The sequence below is a fragment of the Panulirus ornatus genome, chromosome 21 (assembly GCF_036320965.1).
Source record: "Panulirus ornatus isolate Po-2019 chromosome 21, ASM3632096v1, whole genome shotgun sequence".
In the NCBI taxonomy this organism is placed as follows: Eukaryota; Metazoa; Arthropoda; class Malacostraca; order Decapoda; family Palinuridae; genus Panulirus; species Panulirus ornatus.
Window position 1 is genome coordinate 25,221,634 of NC_092244.1, and position 20,000 is coordinate 25,241,633.

At 42.2% G+C, this 20,000-nt stretch overlaps 1 protein-coding gene across 7 annotated transcripts in view; it reads right to left on the reverse strand.

The window, feature by feature from the left end:
• Positions 1-20,000, reverse strand: part of kn (EBF transcription factor knot) — a 528,425-nt gene that overhangs the window by 501,260 nt on the left and 7,165 nt on the right. For 5 of the 7 annotated variants that reach the window (XM_071675839.1, XM_071675837.1, XM_071675838.1 and 2 more), the window contains exon 2: positions 4,511-4,558. The exons of the other annotated variants lie outside the window; for them this stretch is intronic. In XM_071675839.1, the coding sequence (XP_071531940.1) occupies positions 4,511-4,558 (48 nt within the window). The remainder of the gene's footprint in view (positions 1-4,510; positions 4,559-20,000) is intronic. 7 annotated transcript variants of the gene reach the window in all.

Sequence of the window (20,000 nt, forward strand, 5' to 3'; positions counted from 1 at the left end):
TCTCTCTCTCTCTCTCTCTCTCTCTCTCTCCTTTACTCCAACAAAAATTCTTTTTAGCTGAAGACGCTTCTGTAACAATCAGTTTTCGAGTCAATGAGCAAAACTGTGAATCAGAATTGGTCTGCATGTGTGAAAATTTAAATTCTTCCATTGTACCATGAATACGAACATTTAAACTTAATAACACAGACATTCAAATACTCACTCTCAGCGTCACAGCAATCTAAAAATTGTTTCAAAACACTTTATATGTGAAACAATACTAAGCTATCTGATTAATACTAATCTGGCTGGCAAACTGTAATGTTTCTCTCTTTTGTCACGATGAAAAGTGTTATATATATGTATATATATATATATATATATATATATATATATATATATATATATATATATATATATATATATATATATATATATATATTATCCCTGGGGATAGGGGAGAAAGAATACTTCCCACGTATTCCCTGCGTGTCGTAGAAGGCGACTAAAAGGGGAGGGAGCGGGTGGCAGGAAATCCTCCCCTCTCGTTTTTTTTTAATTTTCCAAAAGAAGGAACAGAGAAGGGGGCCAGGTGAGGATTTTCCCTCTAAGGCCCAGTCCTCTGTTCTTAATGCTACCTCGCAAATGCGGGAAATGGCGAATCGTATGAAAAAAAAAAAAAAAAAAGAAATATATATATATATATATATATATATATATTCCTATGAGTCCACGGGGAAAATGAAACACAATAAGTTCCCAAGTGCACTTTTGTGTAATAATCACATCGTCAGGGGAGACACAAGAGAGAAATATAAGTCAGTCAATTTACAACTAAGAGACGTAGATAGGACGCCATTTGGAAAACAAGTACCTACCCGAATGGAGGTCGGGTGCGTTCATGTCTGGCAGCATACGTATCATAGAATTCATTATTTGGACAAGATAGGGAACTGCTTAAAATTCTATCAAAGATAAGGCTATCCAATTTGTTTAAACCTTCAATAATATCAATGTTACAATTCTTTGCACATATAATGATAGAACATTCGGTGATATTCCTCGTGGTACAGGAGTTAGAGTTTTATAAATGAGATGGCATTATTCCAGTCGATACATTGATCATAATTTTCATCATGATTAAACAAGGCATTTGATTCTTGTCCTGTTCTTATGATATATCTCTGCTGCTTAAGTATAACAGAAAGGCCCTTACCTGCCTGCCCTACATATATTACAATTTTTACATGTTACTCTATAAACACAGCCTGCCGAAGTTTCTGGTGAGTTCCTGAATAAGATACTCTTTATAGTAGTATTGTTGATGAAGGCAACATTTACATTAAAGGATTTAAGTTAAATCGAAACATCCCTTGAGTTGGCAAAGAACTAATCTTATAGAATTAAACCCAAACCTCACTGTGACGCCAAGAACCTTTTAGTTCTCCCTTCTAGTAACAATGTTACATTACTTCCCAAGTTGCTTAAAGCCTCTACTGTAAATGCTGCCTTCAGTAACAACAATACTATGGGGAATATCTTAATTAGAAACTAACCAGAAAACTCTGCAGGCTGTGTTAATAGAGTACCATGTAAAAATTGTGATGTGTTTTATGTTTGGCAGACTGGTAAGGACCTCTCTGTTAGACTTAAGCAACATGAATATAGCATGAGAACAGGACAAGATGAAATGCATTGTTTGATCATGTTTAAAATTATGATCATTGTACTGACTGGAGTAACGCCATCTCAGTTATTAGCTGTAACTCCAGTACCACGAGAAATATCATCGAATATTCTATCAATAAATCGCAAAGAATTATAACATTAATATTTTCTAAGGTCTATACAAATTGGATAGTTTTATTCCTGATGAAATTTGTAAACAGTTCCCTTTCATGTCCACCTGACAAATCTTATGATACGCATGCTGCCTAAACTTGGACGCACCCGACCTTCATTTGCGTAGTCATTTGTTTACCAAATGGCGTCCTAGCTACGTCTCATCGTTGTTATATTCCTTCCTTGTATCTCTCCTGATGATGTGATCATTACACGAAAGTGCACTTGGGAACTTATCATGTTTAATTTCCCCATGGATTACACGGAATATATATATATATATATATATATATATATTCTTTCTTTTCTTTCAAACTATTCGCCATTTCCCGCGTTAGCGAGGTAGCGTTAAGAACAGAGGACTGGGCCTTGGAGGGAATATCCTCACCTGGCCCCCTTCTCTGTTCCTTGTTTTGGAAAATTAAAAAAAAAAAACGAGAGGGGAAGATTTCCAGCCCACCGCTCCCTCCCCTTTTAGTCGCCTTCTACGACACGCAGGGAATACGTGGGAAGTATTCTTTCTCCCCTATCCCCAGGGATATATATATATATATATATATATATATATATATATATATATATATATATATATATATATATATATATCATCCGCTCCACCCTAAACTATGCCTCACCTGCCTTGTCATTCACGCTGTCGAACGCAAATATAAAAAAATCTGCAAACCACACAAATTTCAGCATTCAAAACAATCACCGGTTGCTCAGCAACCGCAAAATTCAACTCCTGCACAACGAAACAAAAAATACATCCAATACTGTTTCACCTATTTCCTCGGCACTCAGTTCTTTGTAACAACACTAGACCCTTTCCTCCAACATGAATCTAAAACCAACCAACATCAAAGTAGATTTAGAAAGCTTATCTTTCTTTTATACTTCAACAGGCTACATTCACAGATCCTCCTCCCAAAACAAATCGCAACATTGACGAAACATATCCACGCCATAATGACCCGAGGAGCATTTCTTACCCTAATCTTAAACACCATCTCAACAGACATACAGACAAACAAATATTTGAAACTACATCCCCCAGGCATGTAAGAGTTATACCTACACATATGCCTTCTGCATATCGTCTAATTTTTCAACATTACGAACACAGGTTCAACATACCACAAGACTCCTCGTGCCCCAGATGCAACCCCCATACTAAAGACACTGAAATTTTGCTCCTTAATTGTCCCCTCCTCAATCCACTCAGACCCACGAACATCTTCATTACACTTCTTATCCTGTGGTTCTGTCCGGTGGCCAGCACCCCTTTCTTGAAAGATATTACTGAAGGACCCCCTTTTGCAGGACCTCCTGCAGCTCCAAGGCTGCAGGTTCGTCCAGCAGCAGGATATTAATGGACTGTCTTTAAGAGCGACAAGTTTTTCGACGAGACTGTAGTCTCTTTCGACAAGAGACGATGATGCAGTTTCACCGAAAGTGACGTTTTACTCGTAGCGTAACTACAAGAAGGCTTAGTCCAGTGATTATACATATATATATATATATATATATATATATATATATATATATATATATATATATATATATATATATATATAACAGGCACAAAACAATGAAAACTCTTTAGCAAATTCAGGATTAAAGAAATATGTAAAAGATTTTAAATTCATTCATTCTAGAGTGTGTATGACAATTAAGTCCCAATAAGTTATTTAACACGAGACAGACGCCAGGCAATCTTGCAAATACAACTCAGGCGAAGAGAGTACAGTGTGGTTCTTACACAGCACAGTGGCTTGTCTGGGTAAGCAAAACACAAGTTAACTACAGCGCCATTAGAAATGTATTTATGTTATCCCTTCTGTCAGGCTGTATCGTCAGTCAAGGTACACAAAGTTAACAATACTGCCAAGTAGGACAGGTTGAGAGCTATAACATCAGTCAAGGTGGAATGAGTTAGCTATACCATCAATTGATAGTACAGCAATCGAGTCAATCATATCGCATTAAGTCAACTACAGTCATTCACGTCATGATGTTGGTTATGGCATCGGTCAGGAGTATAGCCAGTAAAGTCACAAAGCTGGCTATAACACAGCCACGTCAGGAGGCTAGCTATACCAACGGCTATAGCTAGTCTCTGGTAAAGACTATATGAACACTATACACCAGCCGTCAGTAGAGCTAAGACGACAATGTTATAGTGTGTCGAGAGGCAGCCAGGTCTCAGCGCACACTGCTGCTGGCGAGGTTATGGATGGAATATTGTAGGTTGGGAATGAACAGTGGGCCTTACACCCGACAGCCAGACGACCGTCGCCCACGCGTAACACCATGGAATGATGTTACCTTGGCCTGCCGCCACATCTCCAATCATCCACCCTTCATATTGTACATGAATGTCACCCTACCTTCCCGTCACACTTTATAAGGATATCACATTTGGCCTCACGTCACTTCGTACAAGGATGGCACACTATCCTGCCGTCACACCGTGCAAGAATGCCACCCTGCCCTGCCGTCACATCGTACAAGAATGCCACACTGGCCTGCCGTCACATCCGTACAATATGTCACCCTGGCCTGCCGTCACATAGTACAAGGATGCCACCCTATCCTGCCGTCACACAGTACAAGAATGCCACCCTGGCCTGCCGTCACACCGTATAAATGACGTCAGACAATTAGCAAAGATGCAGGTTCTTACCATTTGGGAGAAGATCGATGAAGTTTTAATTGCTCTTGCCAGGCGTCACTGAAAAAACCAGGTGAGAGTCGTAATACCTTGCAAGACACAGGCAATTCACAACACAATTAATCATACACACATACACACACACACACACACACACACACACACAGGTTTATATATATACATATAAATAACTAGAGACAAAGAAGAATGACAAATGATGTACAGAGTCGCGGGTAAACACTGGTGGGCGGGGGCTGGCCTGACTGGACACTGAGGTGCCAAGTCAAGAGGCGGCAACGTACCGTCAAGACAAATGCCACCAAGCACGACCTGGTGAGGCTAACATACACACTATGTCTGCCACGACCTGGTGAGGCTAACATACACACTGTGTCTGCCACGACCTGGTGAGGCTAACATACACACTATGTCTGCCACGACCTGGTGAGGCTAACATACACACTGTGTCTGCCGCGACCTGGTGAGGCTAACATACACACTGTGTCTGCCACGACCTGGTGAGGCTAACATGCACATTGTGTCTGCCACGACGTGGTGAGGCTAACATACACACTGTGTCTGCCACGACCTGGTGAGGCTAACATACACACTGTGTCTGCCGCGACCTGGTGAGGCTAACATACACACTGTGTCTGCCACGTCGTGGTGAGGCTAACATGCACATTGTGTCTGCCACGACGTGGTGAGGCTAACATACACACTGTGTCTGCCACGTCGTGGTGAGGCTAACATACACACTGTGTCTGCCGCGACCTGGTGAGGCTAACATACACACTGTGTCTGCCACGTCGTGGTGAGGCTAACATACACACTGTGTCTGCCACGTCGTGGTGAGGCTAACATACACACTGTGTCTGCCACGTCGTGGTGAGGCTAACATACACACTGTGTCTGCCACGTCGTGGTGAGGCTAACATACACACTGTGTCTGCCACGTCGTGGTGAGGCTAACATACACACTGTGTCTGCCACGTCGTGGTGAGGCTAACATACACACTGTGTCTGCCACGTCGTGGTGAGGCTAACATACACACTGTGTCTGCCACGACCTGGTGAGGCTAACATACACACTGTGTCTGCCACGTCGTGGTGAGGCTAACATACACACTGTGTCTGCCACGTGGAGGCAACATAGCACATCATGCCATCAGTATCAGGGAAGACGTCTGACGGACACTTATGATCAGTCCACCATGGCTCAAGATCCTGGAGTTGCCTCAGTCTTGTGGACTAGTTTGATACCTTGTTTACATCAGCTTTACGGAGGAAAGCAATTGAGAATTTTATCTTTAATGATTTAAGGAAAAAAAGATCTGATTCGTCAAACTTTTGAGATCTGTTATGTACTACAGTGTTTTGCGAACCCGGCAGGCAAGGCTCGGGACAACATCTGGTTCATCTGTGTCTTGGGAGTTCCTAAGAGTTCATAACACCGACCGTGTTCGAGCCAAGTGGCTGCTACTGAATCATGACTGACGATGAGTTGTGCAGAAGTGCTTCATACATCGTAAGTGGTGAATCATGTCTCACGAAACATGCTCGAAAGTTGCTTCAAAGATTCTCAACCATAATCAAGTATGTAAATGCTTCTCATAAACTTCTTGTAAGTAAATGAATAAATTACTTTCACTTAAACGTGTTCTAAATGAATCTACCAAATAAGTTTTTGGTTTTTATTATATTAGATAATATCTGAACTCAAATAAGATGATCCACCGTGTGTGTGTGTGTGTGTGTGTGTGTGTGTGTGTGTGTGTGAGGTTTCAAGGAACGATAAAGACCGCTGACCTGCACAGAGGTATGACGTCACCGCCACTGGCCAGTGACATGCAGGACGCTGCAGCCGTGATATGACGTCACCGTCACCAGCCAGTGACACATATGGTCGTTTCAACAAAGGTATGACGTCACCAAACAAGCAGTAACAGGTATGGACAATGCAACAGAGGTATGACGTCACTTCCACCAACCGATGCCACGTATGGTCGCTGCAGCAGAGGAATGACGTCACCGCCACTGATCAATGACACTCATGGAAACTGCAGGAGATGCATAACGTCACCGCCAGGAGCCAATGCCAGGCACGGACTCTGTAAATAGAGGTATGACGTCACTGACCAGTGATGTGCCAGGACGCTGCATCAGAGGTATGACGTCACCGCCGCTGACCAATCTCCTCACGCCCTGGTTGCCTAATCGGCTATTAATGACCCCAACCTCCACACTCACTCACTGTTCTGGTGAGTCGATCGAATGAATTCCCAGTCCACGGTAAGTAACCGTCGCTTGGTCTGGTCTCCATGACGACTTCCCTCACGTAACATTTTGAGAAAGATGGCACGACCAGTGAGTACGACAGTACGACCCTTGAGCGAGGCAGCACGACACTGAGGCACGACGGTACGACCCTTGAGCGAGGCAGCACGATACTGAGGCACGACGGTACGACCCTTGAGCGAGGCAGCACTACTCTCAGGCAAGACGGTATGACCATTGAGCACGACGATACTACTATTGACTACGACGATACGACCAATAAGCACGACGGAACGACCATTGAGCACGACGATACTACTATTGAGTACGACGATACGATGAATGAGCACGACGGTACGACCACTGAGCAAATTGATACGACTATTGAGCACGACGATACGACCAATGAGCTAGACGGTACGACCATTGAGCACAACGGTACGACCATTGAGCACAACGGTACGACCATTGAGCACGGCGGTGCGACCGTTGAGCACGACGGTACGACCATTGAGCACGACTGTATGACCATTGATTATGACGGAACGAATAAAGAATAATGGCAAGGTCTTTGATCCGACTTTCAAGAGTTTAAGCTAGAGGGCAAGGCATAACACACAAGAATCCTACCGAGGTGCTCAATGGTCCTACCATCGTGAGGCTGGGTCCTACCGTCGTAATGAAGGGTCCTACCATCGTGATGCTGGGTCCTACCGTCGTAATGAAGGGTCCTACCGTCGTAATGAAGGGTCCTACCATCGTGATGCTGGGTCCTACCGTCGTAATGAAGGGTCCTACCGTCGTAATGAAGGGTCCTACCATCGTGATGCTGGGTCCTACCGTCGTAATGAAGGGTCCTACCGTCGTAATGAAGGGTCCTACCATCGTAATGAAGGGTCCTACCATCGTAATGAAGGGTCTTACCATCGTAATGAAGGGTCCTACTGTCGTAATGAAGGGTCCTACCATCGTAATGAAGGGTCTTACCATCGTAATGAAGGGTCCTACTGTCGTAATGAAGGGTCCTACCATCGTAATGAAGGGTCCTACCATCGTAATGAAGGGTCCTACCATCGTAATGAAGGGTCCTACCGTCGTAATGAAGGGTCCTACCATCGTAATGAAGGGTCCTACTGTCGTAATGAAAGGTCCTACCATCGTAATGAAGGGTCCTACTGTCGTAATGAAGGGTCCTACTATCGTAATGAAGGGTCCTACCGTCGTAATGAAGGCTCCTACTGTCGTAATGAAGGGTCTTACCATCGTAATGAAAGGTCCTACCATCGTAATGAAGGGTCCTGCTGTCGTAATGAAGGGTCCTACTGTCGTAATGAAAGGTCCTACCATCGTAATGAAGGGTCCTACTGTCGTAATGAAGGGTCCTACTATCGTAATGAAGGGTCCTACCGTCGTAATGAAAGGTCCTACCATCGTAATGAAGGGTCCTACTGTCGTAATGAAAGGTAATACCATCGTAATGAAGGGTCCTACCGTCGTAATGAAAGGTCCTACCATCTTAATGAAGGGTCCTACTGTCGTAATGAAGGGTCCTACTGTCGTAATGAAGGGTCCTACCGTCGTAATGAAAGGTCCTACCATCGTAATGAAGGGTCCTACTGTCGTAATGAAGGGTCCTACTGTCGTAATGAAGGGTCCTACTGTCGTAATGAAGGGTCCTACCGTCGTAATGAAAGGTCCTACCATCGTAATGAAGGGTCCTACTGTCATAATGAAGGGTCCTACCATCGTAATGAAGGGTCCTACTGTCGTAATGAAGGGTCCTACTGTCGTAATGAAGGGTCCTACCGTCGTAATGAAGGGTCCTACTGTCGTAATGAAGGGTCCTACTATCGTAATGGAGGGTCCTACTATCGTAATGAAGGGTCCTACCGCCGTAATGGAGGGTCATACTGTCGTAATGAAGGGTCCTACTATCGTAATGAAGGGTCCTACTATCGTAATGAAGGGTCCTACCATCGTAATGAAGGGTCCTACTATCGTAATGAAGGGTCCTACCGCCGTAATGGAGGGTCCTACTGTCTTAATGAAGGGTCCTGCCGTCGTAATGGAGGGTCCTACTGTCGTAATGAAGGGTCCTACTATCGTAATGAAGGGTCCTACCGTCGTAATGAAGGGTCCCACTGTCGTAATGAAGAGTCCTACTATCGTAATGGAGTGTCCTACTATCGTAATGAAGGGTCCTACCGCCGTAATGGAGGGTCCTACTGTCGTAATGAAGGGTCCTACTATCGTAATGAAGGGTCCTACTATCGTAATGAAGGGTCCTACCGCCGTAATGGAGGGTCCTACTGTCGTAATGAAGGGTCCTACCGTCGTAATGGGGGGTCCTACTGTCGTAATGAAGGGTCCTACTATCGTAATGAAGGGTCCTACCATCGTGATAAAGGGTCCTACCGTCGTAATGAAGGATCCTACCGTAGTGATGAAGGGTCCTACCGTCGTAATGAAGGGTCCTACTGTCGTAATGAAGGGTCCTACCGTCGTAATGAAGGATCCTACTGTAGTGATGAAGGGTCCTACCGTCGTAATGAAGGGTCCTATCGTCGTGATGAAGGGTCCTACCATCGTTATGTAGAGCCCTACTGTCGTGACGAAGGGTCGTACCTTCGTCCTTCCGGCATTGATCATGGCCGTGGGAGGTTGTACCACTGGTCTGCACAAGTCACATGTTTACCACGTAACCACGAGGTAGCCTCGTGAGGCTTAGGCATGTACGGTGTCCAGGATGTGACCCAACGAGGCTGTACGAACGTACGGTAACGAACGTAAACACTGTGCGTACAGCCAGTAAGGAAAGATACGCTTCTGTTGTAAGCTTACATCACTGATTGTATCTTAAGCTCTCGACATTAAAGGGGCTGATTGTGAGTTGAGCTCACACCACTTTAGGGCCCATTTTGTTGCTAGCTCACACAGCAATGAGGGGCTGATTGTGTCATCAGCTCGCACCACTAAGAAGCAATGTCAATGGCTCAGACACTAAGGGGTTGAGTGTGACATTAGTTCACACCACTAAGATCCTGAGAATATCATTAGCTCACGGAGTTGATCACTTCGTCAATTCACATAAATGAGTTCATACGGGATAGCAGTAATTTCAACTCTCACAATGAAATGTATAACTGTTATAACTCAACACCACAAAGTGGATAATTGTACCATCAGCTGATAGTACTGAGGTTTTCACAACATATCAGTATGGTACAGAACACCCCGTGTTGGACACCAGCGACAGAACACCCCGTGTTGGACACCAGTGACAGAACACCCCGTGTTGGACAGTACATGTGCATGGTAGACACAAGCTGTGCTGCCGTTAGCATGTGTGCATCACTAGGTGTAGCTGGCCCAAAGGTGACGTGTATGTTAACAGAATTAGAATGTAAGGTTTGAAATAACGAGTGTTCTCTCAGACGGGCAGACAACCCACAGCGCATGCTCTGTAAAGGGAGTAAAAATCGATTTCCTACACCCACTTAATACCTATATCGATCTGCGACCATCTATGTTCAGCATTTACAAACAGCAATGTGACAGTGTGAAACCTGGCTGAAAGTCAGAAGGTAAAATGATCCTTTCATTACAGTGCATTCATGTGGCTCTGTGGACAGCAACAGATACACTTTACTATCCTGTCTCCATCTACATGGATTAGGAATTTCAGATCCTACTACTGTCCTCCAGCAGATGACATCATAAACCATCAGGTCTTCTGTTGTCTATCCTTCCCATGTACAGAGACGTTTCTATGATTATAATGATAAGGTGACCTGTTCTCAAGTGGTGTGATGTCTCCCATTCACAAGTACAATTACGAGAAAGGTTTACTACAGACACGTCTAAGATTCCTACATACAGTTTAAAATTTGGACAGCTTGGCTGCACATATCTGGCCTCAAAGTACTACAGTCTCTCTGCACATCGTTAGCCGTAAGCTGAGGAGCCTTACATTATTCTTCATTATATAAGAGCTGCCTCGAGAGAAAGAGATTGACTAAGGTTGGTTCGAATCCTACGCGTGGCAGTCTGCCTACATCCAACCCAGGTGTTCCTCCTCCCCTCGGGGCTCGTCGATAAATGGGTAACTAGCGAAGTGGGATGGGTGTGTGTGTGTGTGTGTGTGTGTGTGTGTGTGTGTGTTTACATACACAGGAGTACAGATATGGTACATATACCTACAACGTTAAGAGACGGAGCAACAAGAGTGGGAAACTCTCTCCCAATAACACACACACACACACACACACACACACACACACACACACACACACGTGTAATACTCCTACCCCGAACAGTACAAAAAGTAATCACATTTAAGAGCTTCCGTGGTGTAGTGGTTACGGTCCACTGATCTAACGGGCTCTCGTCCGAATCTCGGACAGGGCAGCTGGTTCACAGCCACCTTATCGGTTCATCCTCACCCTTGGGGCTGGTGGGTGAATGGGTACCTGGCGTAAAATAGGGTATGTATGTGTCTGTGTGTGTGTTTGTACATGAAGTTAAGTCACGGTGTAACCCTAAGGCCAAGAGACGGGGCAGCACAAGAATACCCCCCTTCTCCCGTAACACACAAAGAGAAATCACACACAGTCAGTTTCCGAAACACTTCTGTATGCAAATGAGTTTAGCCTCTTCCATGGCGAGTATAACTTCATTAGATTATGACTGTAAATAGAGTAATTGGCATCAGAGCTTCGTGCAAACGATGGCCTTTCCTCTACAACCTTGCTAACTCAACAATATTTTGGCTAACATTCTATACCTTGCGTGTTTGTCGTGGAAAGTGAGTTGTCCAACATCCTGGTGGGTGTATTAACCTTACAACTCCCAGCCTCTACTTCAGATACGCTTCTTACTCACATATACATATGCATAGTCAGATATATATATATATATATATATATATATATATATATATATATATATATATATATATATATATATATATATATATATATATATATATATATATATATATATATATATAGATAGATAGATAGATAGATAGATAGATAGATAGATAGACAGATAGATAGATACGAATGTGTTGACATCTATATTTAGGTTATCCATGCATCAATACCCTACATGTATAGAACAGTGTGATTTACATAAACACTTGTGTATATTTGTATATATACAATGTATATGTAATGACATTTGTGCAGCACTGGGAGAGTTCTACATTCGTGGGGCCCCAACTCTTACGGGCATGTATGTATGTAAGATTACGTCCACATTCTGTACACAAGCTAGGGGAGTGTGCGTGTGAGTAAAGTACACGGGTCACGAAGACTGGCACGACATGGGGCCCCCATAGCATGGCCGTGGTCGACCAGATCACCAGTTCCTGGTCGAAAAAATAAACCAGTTGCATCGCACTGTTGCTGTACGGTTGCCTGCACTGCGATGCACTACAGGTCATACCTTTCCTCCGTAATAAACCGTAAAGGTCGTTGTTAAGTCGCCCACTGCTACACATTCGTGGCCATTATTGTACAATATAGAGAGCAGCGTCAGTGCTACAGACTGCATGATCGTCTCATCATCAACACCTACAGTGTTGACCTAATCATACTCTACACGGTCACTCTCACCTGCTTACCCCTGATCCCACTGAAAAAATCATACATTCTACAAGTTTCTAGCTGAATTATCAGTCAAAATATATATCTAAACATCTGGTTAGTTTGATTCAGTTATCTGACACCTGCCACCCGAATCTGAAATCAAAATCTAATTGGTAGGGAGAGCGCATGTTTACATTACTGTAAAAAAAAAGTTACTACACAAGTTCTTGATCATATTCGATGTGAACTAAGAACAGTTGTTTATAAAACGCGATATTTGAAGGTTATGATAATATCAGAGATTCCATGGTTTCCACACACATATGTATCCTGAACAAGGCATGGTAACAGATAACGAGTTTTGAACAGACTATCAATGTTCAAAGTCATAATTACTGGAATATCTTCCACACCTTCATGTTACAGTGGTGCTCCAGGATGACGTGTGATTACCTCAATGTTACATTGTTATTCCTTACGACCAGTCTGTATATATATATATATTCTTTTTCTTTCTTTCATACTACTCGCCATTTCCCGCGTTAGCGAGGTAGCGTTAAGAACAAAGGACTGGGCCTTTGAGGGAATATCCTCACCTGGCCCCCTTCTCTGTTCCTCCTTTTGGAAAATTGAAAAAAAAAAAAACGAGAGTGGAGGATTTCCATCCCCCCCGCTCCTTCCCCTCTTAGTCGCCTTTTACGACAAGCAAGGAATACGTGGGAAGTATTCTTTCTCCCCTATCTCTAGGGATATATATATATATATATATATATATATATATATATATATATATATATATATATATATATATATATATATATATATATATATATATATATATATATATGAAAGCCGGCAAGGCAGCAGGTTTGGATGGTATTGCAGTGGAATTTATTAAAAAAGGGGGTGACTGTATTGTTGACTGGTTGGTAAGGTTATTTAATGTATGTATGACTCATGGTGAGGTGCCTGAGGATTGGCGGAATGCTTGCATAGTGCCATTGTACAAAGGCAAAGGGGATAAGAGTGAGTGCTCAAATTACAGAGGTATAAGTTTGTTGAGTATTCCTGGCAAATCATATGGGAGGGTATTGATTGAGAGGGTGAAGGCATGTACAGAGTATCAGATTGGGGAAGAGCAGTGTGGTTTCAGAAGTGGTAGAGGATGTGTGGATCAGGTGTTTGCTTTGAAAAATGTATGTGAGAAATACTTAGAAAAGCAAATGGATTTGTATGTAGCATTTATGGATTTGGAGAAGGCATATGATAGAGTTGATAGAGATGCTCTGTGGAAGGTATTAAGAATATATGGTGTGGGAGGCAAGTTGTTAGAAGCAGTGAAAAGTTTTTATCGAGGATGTAAGGCATGTGTACGTGTAGGAAGAGAGGAAAGTGATTGGTTCTCAGTGAATGTAGGCTTGCGGCAGGGGTGTGTGATGTCTCCATGGTTGTTTAATTTGTTTATGGATGGGGTTGTTAGGGAGGTGAATGCAAGAGTTTTGGAAAGAGGGCAAGTATGAAGTCTGTTGGGGATGAGAGAGCTTGGGAAGTCAGTTGTTGTTCGCTGATGATACAGCGCTGGTGGCTGATTCATGTGAGAAACTGCAGAAGCTGGTGACTGAGTTTGGTAAAGTGTGTGAAAGAAGAAAGTTAAGAGTAAATGTGAATAAGAGCAAGGTTATTAGGTACAGTAGGGTTGAGGGTCAAGTCAATTGGGAGGTGAGTTTGAATGGAAAAAAACTAGAGGAAGTGAAGTGCTTTAGATATCTGGGAGTGGATCTGGCAGCGGATGGAACCATGGAAGCGGAAGTGGATCATAGGGTGGGGGAGGGGGCGAAAATTCTGGGAGCCTTGAAGAATGTGTGGAAGTCGAGAACATTATCTCGGAAAGCAAAAATGGGTATGTTTGAAGGAATAGTGGTTCCAACAATGTTGTATGGTTGCGAGGCGTGGACTATGGATAGAGTTGTGCGCAGGAGGATGGATGTGCTGGAAATGAGATGTTTGAGGACAATGTGTGGTGTGAGGTGGTTTGATCGAGTAAGTAACGTAAGGGTAAGAGAGATGTGTGGAAATAAAAAGAGAGTGGTTGAGAGAGCAGAAGAGGGTGTTTTGAAATGGTTTGGTCACATGGAGAGAATGAGTGAGGAAAGATTGACCAAGAGGATATATGTGTCGGAGGTGGAGGGAACGAGGAGAAGAGGGAGACCAAATTGGAGGTGGAAAGATGGAGTGAAAAAGATTTTGTGTGATCGGGGCCTGAACATGCAGGAGGGTGAAAGGAGGGCAAGGAATAGAGTGAATTGGAGCGATGTGGTATACCGGGGTTGACGTGCTGTCAGTGGATTGAATCAAGGCATGTGAAGCGTCTGGGGTAAACCATGGAAAGCTGTGTAGGTATGTATATTTGCGTGTGTGGACGTATGTATATACATGTGTATGGGGTGGGTTGGGCCATTTCTTTCGTCTGTTTCCTTGCGCTACCTCGCAAACGCGGGAGACAGCGACAAAGCAAAAAAAAGATATATATATATATATATATATATATATATATATATATATATATATATATATATATATATATATATATATATATATATCCTAACTAGAGGCAGGCACCCAATTTGTCGACCAACCTCTAGGGGTGGATGAAGAGCTGGGTTGACTGAGGACCGACTGCCGCAAAAGCGATTCCAACCTATACACTCGAAGTTCTGGGGCCCGTGAATGCCTCACGGTCAGGAACGCTAACCGCTGCACAAATGTGTGTGTGGACTGTGCTCCACCTGCAAGAGGTTATACCGAATACGAAAAGGCACCTTTGGCGAACTTTCCATCCCGAAGGAGTACACATTTCCTTGATGATGGAAACAGCGCTGCCTTGGACCTCTGGAGCTTTTAGAATGAGGTCTAGGGATGATGATAATGTGTGGCGGGGTGGCGACGAGAATGGATGAAGGCAGCAAGTATGAATATGCACATGTGTATATATGTACATGCCAGTATATGTTTATCCACATATACGGTGAAATGTATAGGAATGTGTATGTGCGTGTGTGGGCGTTTATATATATATATGAACATGCAGGAGGGTGAAAGGAGGGCAAAGAATAGAGTGAATTGGAGCGATGTGGTATACCGGGGTTGACGTGCTGTCAGTGGATTGAATCAAGGCATGTGTATGGGGGTGGGTTGGGCCATTTCTTTCGTCTGTTTCCTTGCGCTACCTCGCAAACGCGGGAGACAGCGACAAAAAAAAAGATATATATATATATATATATATATATATATATATATATATATATATTTTTCTATTTTGCTTTGTCGCTGTCTCCCGCGTTTGCGAGGTAGCGCAAGGAAATAGACGAAAGAAAATGGCCCAACCAACCCCCATACACATGGATATACATACACGTCCACACACGCAAATATACATACCTTTACATCTCAATGTACACATATATATATATACACACACAGACACATACATATATATCCATGCACACAATTCACACTGTCTGCCTTTATTCATTCCCATCGCCACCTCGCCACACATGGAATACCATCCCCCTCCCCCCCTCATGTGTGTGAGGTAGCGCTAGGAAAAGACAATAAAGGCCCCATTCGTTCACACTCATATATATATATATATATATATATATATATATATATATATATATATATATATATATATATATATATATATATATATATATCTTTCTTTTTCGTTTAAAATATTTTAAAGCCATTTCCTGCGTTAGCGAGGTAGCGTTAAGAGCAGAGGATGGGCCTTTTTTGGAATATCCTCACCTGGCCCCACTCTGTTCCTTCTTTTGGAAAACTAAAAAAAAAAAACGAGAGGGGAGGATTTCCAGCCCCCCGCTCCCTCCCCTTTTAGTCGCCATCTACGACACGCAGGGAATACGTGGGAAGTATTCTTAATCCCCTATCCCCAGGGATAATATATATATATATATATATATATATATATATATATATATATATATATATATATATATATATATATATAAGGGGAGTGGGGGAGGAATGGGATGTATTTAGGGAAGAAGTGATGGCTTGCGCAAAGGATGCTTGTGGCATGAGAAGCGTGGGAGGTGGGTTGATTAGAAAGGGTAGCGAGTGGTGGGATGAAGAAGTAAGATTATTAGTGAAAGAGAAGAGACAGGCATTTGGACGATTTTTGCAGAGAAAAAATGCAAATGACTGGGAGATGTATAAAAGAAAGAGGCAGGAGGTCAAGAGAAAGGTGCAAGAGGTGAAAAAGAGGGCAAATGAGAGTTGGGGTGAGAGAGTATCATTGAATTTTAGGGAGAATAAAAAGATGTTTTGGAAGGAAGTAAATAAAGTGCGTAAGACAAGGGAGCAAATGGGAACTTCAGTGAAGGGGGCTAATGGGGAGGTGGAAAGTAGTGGTGATGTGAGAAGGAGATGGAGTGAGTATTTTGAAGGTTTGTTGAATGTCTTTGATGATAGAGTGGCAGATATAGGGTGGTCGAGGTGTTGTGCAAAGTGAGAGGGTTAGGGAAAATGATCTGGTAAACAGAGAAGAGGCAGTAAAAGCTTTGCGGAAGATGAAAGCCGGCAAGGCAGCAGGTTTGGATGGTATTGCGGTGGAATTTATTAAAAAAGGGGGTGACTGTATTGTTGACTGGTTGATAAGGTTATTCAATGTATGTATGATTCTGGGTGAGGTACCTGAGGATTGGCGGAATGCTTGCATAGTGCCATTGTACAAAGGCAAAGGAGATAAGAGTAAGTGCTCAAATTACAGAGGTATAAGTTTGTTGTTGAGTATTCCTGGTAAATTATATGGGAGGGTATTGATTGAGAGGGTGAAGGCATGTACAGAGCATCAGATTGGGGAAGAGCAGTGTGGTTTCAGAAGTGGTAGAGGATGTGTGGATCAGGTGTTTGCTTTGAAGAATGTATGTGTGAAATACTTAGAAAAGCAAATGGATTTGTATATAGCATTTATGGATCTGGAGAAGGCATATGATAGAGTTGATAGAGATGCTCTGTGGAAGGTATTATGAATATATGGTGTGGGAGGCAAGTTGTTAGATGCAGTGAAAAGTTTTTATCGAGGATGTAAGGCATGTGTACGTGTAGGAAGAGAGGAAAGTGATTGGTTCTCAGTGAATGTAGGTTTGCGGCAGGGGTGTGTGATGTCTCCATGGTTGTTTAATTTGTTTATGGATGGGGTTGTTAGGGAGGTGAATGCAAGAGTTTTGGAAAGAGGGGCAAGTATGTAGTCTGTTGTGGATGAGAGAGCTTGGGAAGTGAGTCAGTTGTTGTTCGCTGATGATACATCGCTGGTGGCTGAATCATGTTAGAAACTGCAGAAGCTGGTGACTGAGTTCGGTAAAGTGTGTGAAAGAAGGAAGTTAAGAGTAAATGTAAATAAGAGCAAAGTTATTAGGTACAAGAGGGTTGAGGGTCAAGTCAATTGGGAGGTAAGTTTGAATGGAGAAAAACTGGAGGAAGTAAAGTGTTTTAGATATCTAGGAGTGGATCTGGCAGCGGATGGAACCATGGAAGCGGAAGTGAATCATAGCGTGGGGGAGGGGGCGAAAATCCTGGGAGCCTTGAAGAATGTGTGGAAGTCGAGAACATTATCTCCGAAAGCAAAAATGGGTATGTTTGAAGGAATAATGGTTCCAACAATGTTGTATGGTTGCGAGGCGTGGGCTATGGATAGAGTTGTGCGCAGGAGGGTGGATGTGCTGGAAATGAGATGTTTGAGGACAATGTGTGGTGTGAGGTGGTTTGATCGAGTAAGGAATGTCAGGGTAAGAGAAATGTGTGGAAATAAAAAGGGTATGGTTGAGAGAGCAGAAGAGGGTGTTTTGAAAGGGTTTGTTCACATGGAGAGAATGAGTGAGGAAAGATTGACCAAGAGGATATATGTGTCAGAGGTGGAGGGAACGAGAAGTGGGATACCAAATTGGAGGTGGAAAGATGGAGTGAAAAAGATTTTGAGTGATCGGGGCCTGAACATGCAGGAGGGTGAAAGGCGTGCAAGGAATAGAGTGAATTGGATCGATGTGGTATACCGGGTTGACGTGCTATCAATGGATTGAACCAGGGCATGTGAAGCGTCTGGGGTAAACCATGGAAAGTTCTGTGGGGCCTGGATGTGGAAAGGGAGCTGTGGTTTCGGTGCATTATTACATGACAGCTAGAGACTGAGTGTGAACGAATGGGGCCTTTGTTGTCTTTTCCTAGCGCTACCTCGCACACATGAGGGGGGAGGGGGATGTTATTCCATGTGTGGCGAGGTGGCGATGGGAATAAATTAAGGCAGACAGTATGAAATTATGTACATGTGTATATATGTATATGTCTGTGTGTGAATATATATGTGTACATTGAGATGTATAGGTATGTATATTTGCGTGTGTGGACGTGTATGTAAATACATGTGTGTGTGGGTTGGTTGGGCCATTTGTTTCGTCTGTTTCCTTGCGCTACCTCGCTAACGCGGGAGACAGCGACAAAGCAAAATAGATAAACAAAAATGAAATATATATATATATATATATATATATATATATATATATATATATATATATATATATATATATATATATATATATATATATATATATATATATATATCAAGAAGTTTTGTATTTTGATACAATGTTCATAACATAATCACATTCAATCTTTATCAGTTTTCTGCTTTTTTTCCCATTTTCTTAACATGAAGAGAAAAGGATGGAAAGAAAAACCAAAGAAACTTGACAAACGTAGTCAAGTAAAATACTCATCGGTCTACCTCAAACAATATGTGTATGTGCGTACGTACGTACGAACGTATGCATGTGTGCTTCTTTTTATCTTTTATACATATATGTCTCCCTTTTAATAATAATTTCACTTTGCTTCCCATGTTGCTTAAATCCTTTAATGTAAATGTTGCCTTTATCAACAATAATACTATAAAGAATATCTTAATCAGGAATTCACCAGAAAATTCTCTTAGATGCATCTATAAAGTGCCTTGTGGAAACGGATAAATTTAATGTTGGTCAGACTGGTAAGGTTCTTTCCGTTAGACTTAAGCAACATAAATATAGTATAAGAATGGGACAAGAGTCAAATGCCTTGTTTAATCACGTTAAAAACTATGATCATTGTATTGACTGGAGTAACGCCATTTCAGTTATTAACTCTAACTCTACTACCAAGAGAAATATCATTGAATCTTCTATTATCAAATACGCAAAGAATTATAATCTTAATATTAGTGATGGTCTATACAAATTAGATAGCTTTATTGTTGATAAGATTTGTAAAATGATAAGATTTGTAAAATGATAAGTTTATGTAAAATGATAAGTAAACTTGTTTACCAAATGGCGTCCTAGCTTCGTCTCTTCGATGTATATCAACTGACTGTTATATTTCTCTCTTGTGTCTCCCCTGATGATAATGATGTGATGATGTGCACTTGGGAACTTTTCGTGTTTCATTTTCTCCGTAGACTCATAGGAATATATATATATATATATATATATATATATATATATATATATATATATATATATATATATATATATATATATATATATATATATACATATATATATATATACATATATATATAT